Raw genomic sequence first — 9,202 nt, 5'->3', positions numbered from 1 at the left:
GGTTTAACCTTGACTTTTCCAAAGGTTGTAAATAGTATACCAAAAAAAAAATTTATTCTTTAGACATTCCTTTAATAACTTAAAATACAAAGCATGTACAACCAAAATATTATAGGCATGTATATACATGTATTCATAAATGTTATCTTCACTTAGAAGAAAGTTTTCCATGTATTCATAGATGTTATCTTCAATTAGAAGAAAATTTTCCTCCTCCTTAGGAGTTTAGACACACCTGATAAGCCAAAAACCACAGCATGTGGCCGAGCAGTAGATCTGTACGAAGTGAAGGCCTCTTCACACCTCTTCATAACCAACAGGACATCTGTTGTTAAAAAACATTAACAAAAAAAACCCATTAACATTAACAATTTTTTAAAAAGGTAATCTCCCCAACCTTTCCACCATGGAGGGCAATTTTTGGTTTCTAGACTCTACTAGTAGTAGTTATTATCACCAGTCTTAAAGTGTGTTAATAAGAATGAAAAAGATACACTAGAAATAAGACCCCCAATGTTTAAATGAAGCAAATTCTGTGCTAAAGAAGGGACCCTTGCCTGACCTGTGGTGGCGCAGTGGATCAAGCGTCCTGGAATGCGGACGTCGCCGGTTCAAAACCCCCGGGTGGCCCGGTCAAGGCACATACGAGAAATAATTACTACACAACTACCACGAGTTGATGCTTCCTGCTCCTCCCCCATTTCTCTCTCTCTCTCCTCTACATAAATCAATAAATAAAATATTTTTAAAAGAAAGAAAGCTATCCCTGAGGGAGGAAGAAGGAAGAAACTAGGAGGGACTTACCCACACTTCCTTTTCCCGTTTGTGCTTTCTGCACTTCCAAAACTTCGTTTCTGCCCGAGTACTGGAATACATTGATCTCTATTGGATTGTGCACTTGACTTTTTTGTCTGCATACATTTAATTGCTGTAAGAAACTTGGCACATTCTGGAAATCCACATGACCAAGCAAGATCTTCAGCTGTTTGCCCATTCTTATTACATAAACTGGATTTAAAATAAAAACAGAGTTAAATAAAAATGGACAATTGTTTAGCCTCTTTGGATATATCTTCCAAACAAAGGCATTTGGGCTCATACAAACGTCGGTTGCAGAATAGAAGAGGTAAAGGAAACAAAGAAATTCCATTTTTGCTCACTGGTACCCTAAGTGTCTAGCAGAGTCGAGCACAGAGTGGGCATTTCAGTATGGGATGAGTGAGAGTATTCCGTGTTCAATACAATCAGTACCCAAGAAAGTCCATGAGAACTACAGACGAGTTTACCTACGCCAGAAACTAAGGCGTAATGCTGCCATAATAGACTCACAGAATTGCACCTCTGACTGCTCAGGATCCATTTGTTACTTACTCAACTTGAATAGTATCAGGTATTAGCCTGAGTTAGGAATACGACATAATCAACAGTTCAAATGCTACAGAAATGTCTAGCTGAAACCTATGTACTCTTATTGATCAATGTCATCCTGTTAAATTTAACTTTCTAAATAAAACAAAAAAAAACAGTCTAAGTTAACATTTAAATGGTAACACTAAGCTATCAATTAGGCAAGCATCCTTTTTAAAAGCACATGTAATTAAGATTCAAGAGTCTGATTAATCCAATTTAAAGCCACTGAGTTGAATACTTACTCAATTTGGGCGTCACTGGCTACAAGCAGGCTGAGGCATTCCAGGCTTCCAACTTTCGCTGCCTTGTGGAGGGGAGCTTCTCCAAAAACATCCTGAAATGGAAGACAACACACTAGTCTCCAAAACACTTTCCTGTGGAAGCTGGTGGGTCAGCTCTACATATTGAAGAAACTACTTGAGGAAGCTAGTTAGACCGGCTTTGTACTAGGCTGAATTTTTAAATTCAAATTCTTTTTTCTCCTTATAAGGTTCACTTGGTATGTTATTAAATACAAAGCTTTCATTAATAAAAACATGCAGTCACAGCCACTAACAAAGTTATGTGAATAAAAGCAAAATAAGAGTTCTACGGAAGTAAAATAAACAATTTACAATTTAAAACTCATCCTACTTTAATATTCAATGGAAGATGTAGACTACAATATAAAAGTTCGTTTGTGAGCATGCCTCACAGATTTTTCAAATGCTGCACTCAGACTTTTAATTTGATAACATAGTGATTGTTCTTTTTGAAATTGTAGTCTTATTTATGCTGTCCAATGTAGTAGACAGTAGGTATATATATAGGTAACAAGAACTTGAGTGTGGCTAGTCTGAATTGAAATGTGCTGGAGCTCTGACCTGTGGTGGGGCAGTGGATCAAGGGTCAACCTGGAACGCTGCGGTTGCCGGGTCAAAACCCTGGGCTTGCCTGGTCAAGGCACATATGGGAGTTGATGCTTCCTGCCCCCCCCCCACTTCTCTCTCTCTTCTAAAAGGAATAAATAAAATCTTAAAAGAATCAGTGCTTATATAAGTGAACTTCCTCTTAGTTCTGGAGATAGCCTGGGGGTTGCCCTTATGACTCAATTACGAAAGCCCCCTGAGTGCTGAGGTCGGCAGCCAAGCTGAAGTTAGGAATTAGAAAGAACGGAGGGGTCCCCTGTCCACCAGTGAATCTGTGGTCCCCTCTCCATACTCTGGGACAGAAATCAGGTCAGACAGATTGCTGGTGTTTATCACCTAATGGAAACACAGGCTTCCTGTCTGCTCTGGCCTCACACGCAGGCACCTGTGCAGGGAACGGGAAGGAAAGGGACACACATCCTTCAGGCTTGCACAACCCCAAGGCAGAGTTTGGAGGATCCCGTGTGTGTGTGTGTGTGTGTGTGTGTGTGTGTGTGTGTGTGTACACAACTGACGCCTCCGTGGGTCCTGGCAGGAGCACAATGTGTTACTCTCTCTCTGAGGTCCACACAGCTGAACTTGAGTCTGACAAAACATCTGGTCTCATAGGTTCACCCAGAACCATCTGAAGGTCAGCAAGTTGTAGTAGCTCTGGGTCAGTGACACCAGAGATGTCCCCTCTGCTTTGCCTCGACCCACTGGTCACCCTGAGTGCTGTAGAAAGTAGACTAATTCTGGTCCGTAGAGGCACAGGTTTGCTCTCTGTCTCTTCAACATAACTCCCTTCCTTGACTAGAAATGAGGATGAAAAAGTGTCTTGAGGTTTAAACACTTTAACAAGCCCTCATAAACAGGAAAATGTAAAGTACCAGTAATGTTTTACACTGATCACATACTGAAATGGCATTTTGCACAGACTGGCTTAAATTATAAAGTTTCGTGTTTCGTTTTACTTCATTAATGTGACTACGAAACTTTTAATTACATACATGTCTCACATTTCAATTGGACATCACTGCTATAGACATATCTGTAACAACTGAACTGAACATTTCGGTGTCTAAGAAATATGTGTGCGGATGGGGTGGAAGGGAGGGTTGCCCACAGTAACAGTTACCCAGTTACCTGTTGATTGAGGTCCGCGCCGGTCTGCAGCTGCCAGAGAAGAAAGCTGGCACGGCCGCCACCTGCGGCCATGTGGACAGGCGACTGCTCGCAGGGATCCGGGGGTGCGTTGACCGAGGCCCCGGTCTCCAGCAGATGCTGCAGACTATCCACCTGAGGGAAGAGAACAGCTCCATCACCCCCCTTGCCTTGGTCCAGTCCCACACCTTCCTGGGGTTGAAAAACCTTCCAACTCTGAAGAGACGTGCTCGCCAGTTCCCAGTGTCAGTCCACTGTCACTCTCGCTAGCGCTCCCAAGAAGATGGCCATCTGGAAGGTTAAGACTGCGGGGGGAAAGGGGCCCGAGTCTCACCTCTGGGTTGCAATCAAGCAACAGCATCTCCAGCCTAAAACAGAGGACAGGAGTCCGTGAGCTTGGAGAGCGGTGGAGCTCCGCTGCAGAGTGGAGGGTAAGAGGGCACAAGCCACCTAAGGGAGGGGAATTTATAGGTCGCCGGGCCAGCGGGCGGGCCCTGTCCACCGCGCCCCAGCAGTAAAGTAACCCTCAGCTGCACTCTCCTCGTCAGGCCCGCGGCTGCCGCACGTACACAAACACTCACACGTGCAACCCTGAACTCAGCACAGCTGGCTAGGAGGGAGGAGGAAGCGGCGCGGACCCGCCAGCCGATTGGCCACCAGGAGGCACCAGGCCCGCCCACCTCGGGGCGGGGCCCTAAGCCCCACCTCAAAGCCCCAGTACGCGTGCGCCCGGAGGGCGGGCGTGCGAGCTGTCGGGCGCCCACGGCATCCATAGGGAGTGCAGAGTTTGGCACGTCTCGCCGGCGTGCCCAGCCCTTGAGTCCCAGCGGAGAAGTGGGGGTCGCGGGCCAAGGCTTTGGTTTCTGCTAGCTCGCACGTAACCAGGAAACGGGGGAGCTCTAAGCAACCCTGCGGCACCACCTGTGAAAGCCGCTTGGCGTGGTGCTGGCGCCGTGTCCCCCGCCCCCAGCGCCGGCGGAAGGAATGAGTTCCTTCTGGCTCCAGTTCAGAATCTCCCATATTCACCTGTCACCCCCACCCAGGACCGGACGGAAAAGGGGGGCGAGGGTGTCATGGAGCCAAGGGGGTAGGTTTTACCGCCGGACGGCCCCCCCGCACCCCCAAAATTAACGTCATTTTCAAACCGGACCCTTTTGTCCCTGCTAAAGTAGGCCTCCCATTGTAACGTGTCCTCTCCTGAGACAGGTTACAGCGCGCTGCTGGACTGGTCCCTGCGGAAAGGTTGAGTGGAAGCTATTCAACTTGAGTTTGCTGAGACGGGGGCAAAAAGGAAAGAGAATCGTGTTTGCCCTGATACTGGGGGACAGTTCAAGGATAAAGGAAGGGACCAGCCCCGGGTGTTGATGACAATGGGCTCTTCCCCGCGGGCAGCGCTACCCCTGAGCAGCTCCTGGGACACGGGGTGCAGTGGTGGGGCTCTGGGGTGGAGGGATGGCGCACCTGGAGCTCTTTATACTGTTTAAGTCGTTCCTTTTCGTAGAACTTTAGCAACAGACTTTCTGACTTCGAATTGTAGCTATCAAATGCACATGTAATCTCTCGACTATATTTTTCTAATCACTTTTTTTTTTTTTTTTTTTGTAATTTTCTGAAGCCGGAAACGGGGAGAGACAGACAGACTCCCGTATGCGCCCCACCGGGATCCACCCGGCACGCCCACCAGGGGCGATGCTCTGCCCCTCCAGGGTGTCGCTCCGTCGCGACCAGAGCCACTCCAGCGCCTCGGGCAGAGGCCAAGGAGCCATCCCCAGCACCTGGGCCATCTCTGCTCCAATCTGGAGCCTCGGCTGCGGGAGGGGAAGACAGAGACAGAGAGGAAGGAGGGGGGAGGGGTGGAGAAGCAGATGGGCGCTTCTCCTGTGTGCCCTGGCCGGGAATCGAACCCGGGACTTCTACACGCCAGGCCGACGCTCCACCACTGAGCCAACCGGCCAGGGCCCACTTTTTTTTTTTTTTTTTTTTTTTTTTTCAGGTTAATCTGGCTAAAAACTAAGGCTCCAGCCATATATTTCTTTTCACTAAAAGTCTTGAGTTTCTATCTACTGACACCTTGAGAGCAGGACTAAAAAATCTATACATTTATTATTGTTTCTAAAAGACAAGATCACTGTCCTTTAAAGATAAGTGCCGTTTCAGTTGTAATTTTTATTACAGTATATTTATTTTGTAATAAGCCATAAAATAATTTTGACAATAATAAATTTAAATTACTGTAGTGATGCACGGACCCAAGGGGTAGGTTTAAACATTTTTATTCATATGCCTACTTGAACATAAGTGTGAATATGTATTTATGTTCAAACACCTATATAGAACCATGCTTCTGTTCCGTGCTATTTCTATTTAAGCAATTCACAGTACCGTTCTATGATATTTAAATGGCCCTGTAAAGGTATTGTTGTCGGGTGAGAACATGCATCCATATTGCCAGTTTGCCTTGTCTCACGTTTATCAATTAGGTAAGCACTATTTTTAAAAGCATATAATCAATCATCACGGTTGCACAGATGTTCTTTTTTAGGAATTCCTAACTAGCACAAGATATTATCAGAGAAGTTCTTAGGAATTCCTAATACAAGGTATTATCAGAGAAATGCTTAGAATTCTACACATCTGTACTGCAGTTAACATATATAATGGGATATTTGTGGGAGGAATGCACCTCCATCTTACACCCTTTTCCTTTAAAATACCTCCATATTACACCCTTTTCCTTTAAAACACCTCCATATTACATCCTTTTCCTTTAAAACACCTCCATATTACACCCTTTTCTTTTAAAACACCTCCATATTACATCCTTTTCCTTTAAAACAAGATTCTGTTCAGCAGGTATTAAGTCTGATAATTATTATTAAGTTCCTGTTACATATGTAACTTTCAGAAGGAAAGAAAATTTTGTGAGTAGTTTTTAAAGCTTTTCTCCCTTGAATCACTGCATACTTGTCTATTGCTCACATTCAGAAAAAAAAAAATCTTTGTCTTATCTGGGTTTCTGGCTTACCCTGAGTAATGTGTTTAAAAGCTTCCTAAAAACTGAACAAAGCTGGTGGAGTCCAAAAATACACAGAATCAATACTTTTGGAAGGCAAGTAACTGGAGTTTTTAGTAAAATGTAGTGGGTGGGATCAATTTTCTAAAGAGGGAGATGATCTAAGATGCATATTTAACAGGCACTCCTCTAGGCAGACATAGTTCCACCTAGGGGTTTTTTGCTGCTAAGTATGTTTCCAGAAAGAGGATGTCATTTAGAGTGAGTGTTTAAAAAAATATATTGAATAAGTATGTTTCCAGAAGGAGGATGTCATTTAGAGTGAGTGTTTAAAAAAATATATTGAATGATGAGCAAGTGACCAAATGAATGGAAGATATGTGACTGAGTCTTAAGGCTGAGTAAGAGTTTGCCAAGTAGACCAGGAAGGTCAAAGGGACACAGAAGTCAACCTGAACGAGCCCTCAGTGGCCAAAGGAACTTGAACAACACAATAATGTACTGTTGAATTATAGTTGAATAAAATCGGGGTCTGTAAGTCTACCGTACTGGTATAAATGATTGAATAGATAAAGAGATGAGAAAAGACAAGTCTTCCTTACAAAAGAATTTTAAGCACCTCATTGTAGACACGCCCCCACCCAGGAAATAAACATGAACCCTCCCCACACGCTGCCATCTTGAGTGTGGGTTACACATAATGACCTGCTTCCAAAGAATAGAGTATGAGAAGGGGGTGGAAATAATTTTATAGTGGAAAAAAACCTGTCAAACACTACCTTGGCCAAATAATTGTTAACATCATCAGTGATAAGTCGTGTTAATAGCATGTACCCTTGATAATAATGTAGTGAGAAGGTCATTTCACCTCTTGGAATTCTTAAAGTCCATAACCCAAGTCTGACCATTAGTACAACATCAAACACATCCAGATTCGGGGGACATTCTGCAGGATATTTGGTCAGTAATACTCAAAACTGTAAATGTTACAAAAAACAAGGAAAATCTGAGAAGCGGTCACAGACCAGAGGAGCCGGGAGACATGACTAATGTGGTCACTGGGACAGGATCCTGTGGCAGAAAGAGGACAGCAGTAGAGAAACTAGTGCACTGCGAGCAAAGTGTAGGGTTAGTTCACGGCAGTGTGCCCGTGTTGGTTTCTTCGTGGTGACTAATGCAGCATAATAATATATCATTAACAAAAGGGGAAACTGCAAGGGACTTCTCTGTACTATCTTTGCGGCTTTTCTATAAATCTCAAATCATCCTAAAACATAATGTTTATTCTAAAAAAAGACGAGGTAACTTTAACCATTATGTGTCATATTTCTTTCTGTAGGCCAGAGCTGTTCAAGAAGTTTTCGTTTATTCAGCTTGTAAGTCAGCCCTTTTTGAATGTAACAATGCCAGAACATTCCTAAACCAGTATGAAGCTAGTTTTAATCACACTAGGGACAAAAATGTCACACTGCTCTCACAACCAATCTGTACTTACTTTTTTGTTCTGATTAACCAATATACTTCCAGAAATAAATGCCTACTCTTTTTTTTTTTGTATTTTTCTGAAGCTGGAAACGGGGAGGCAGTCAGACAGTCTGACTCCCGCATGTGCCTGACCAGGATCCACCCGGCACACCCTCCAGGGGGCGATGCTCTGCCCATCCGGGGCGTTGCTCTGTCGTGACCAGAGCCACTCTAGCGCCTGGGGCAGAGGCCAAGGAGCCATCCCCAGCGCCCGGGCCATCTTTGCTCCAATGGAGCCTCGGCTGCGGGAGGGGAAGAGAGAGACAGAGAGGAAGGAGAGGGGGAGGGGTGGAGAAGCAGATGGGCGCCTCTCCTGTGTGCCCTGGCCAGGAATCAAACCCGGGACTTTCGCATGCCAGGCCGATGCTCTACCACTGAGTCAACTGGCCAGGGCCAACCCTACTCTTTTTAAAATCTTCTCTTAGTTCTTATTTTCTGAAATTAAAAGTACTAAGTTAAAAAAAAAAAAGGTACTGCGTTCTGGCTTACTCTTGCAGAAGTCCTGCCATTTTAAAAACTTATATATTAATTTTGTTGTTTGGAGATCAATGAAGAAGTGCACGGGTGTGAGAGGTGTCCCAGCCATTGCAGCCCTATGATCTGAGGCAAGTTACTTCACTTCCTCACTGTGACTCAGTTTCCACATACATTAAATGGTCCTTCATAGCCCCTATTCCGTAAAGTCTTGTAGGAGCTAGTGCCTATGAAGCACTTAGAACAAAGAACACCTGGCATTTAGTGAGAAGTCAGCAAATCTTTTATATTTTCTAGACCCTCTCCAATTCTTGTGAGCTCCGGCAACCAAAACCACATGCAGAACTAAGTGCAGAAGACTGCACGGCTTCAGAGGAGAAGTGTTGTCACCTGATTTGTTTCATTTCCCACGACCTTCCTGAATATGCCAGGTGTTTTCTTTTGGGATATAGTAGTGCACTGAACGACTTCACCGAAATAAAAGCTATAACCAGTTTCTAAGTGCTACCTACATCATCCCATTTCAATTTTCTTTTAAATACTTGACCTAAGATTGCTTCACCCAAAAATTCATTGGAACTTTTATATTCATTAATGCAATCATACTATTTTTGCTATCTTATAATCAAAGAAGTTGACATACCTAGGAACAGACATTTTGAAATCTTCTAGTTCAAACCTACTTACAATCCAAACTACAGATAAGGAAATTGACTCTTAAAAATATGAA

General features: G+C 44.2%; 1 protein-coding gene across 1 annotated transcript; it reads right to left on the bottom strand.

The window, feature by feature from the left end:
* Positions 1-120: 120 nt before the first annotated feature.
* Positions 121-4,016, bottom strand: ANKRD37 (ankyrin repeat domain 37). The gene is made up of 5 exons (XM_066380180.1): positions 3,796-4,016; positions 3,444-3,596; positions 1,653-1,744; positions 805-1,008; positions 121-325 (listed from the first exon to the last, which is right to left on the bottom strand). The coding sequence occupies exons 1-5, from the start codon at positions 3,820-3,822 to the stop codon at positions 298-300; spliced, it is 504 nt and encodes a 167-aa protein (XP_066236277.1). The 5' UTR covers positions 3,823-4,016; the 3' UTR covers positions 121-297.
* Between the last annotated feature and the right edge of the window lie 5,186 nt (positions 4,017-9,202).

Source organism: Saccopteryx leptura, chromosome 4 (genome assembly GCF_036850995.1).
Source record: "Saccopteryx leptura isolate mSacLep1 chromosome 4, mSacLep1_pri_phased_curated, whole genome shotgun sequence".
Taxonomy (NCBI): domain Eukaryota; kingdom Metazoa; phylum Chordata; class Mammalia; order Chiroptera; family Emballonuridae; genus Saccopteryx; species Saccopteryx leptura.
Note: the sequence above shows the minus strand (reverse complement) of the source record. Positions and strands in the feature narration are given on the sequence as shown.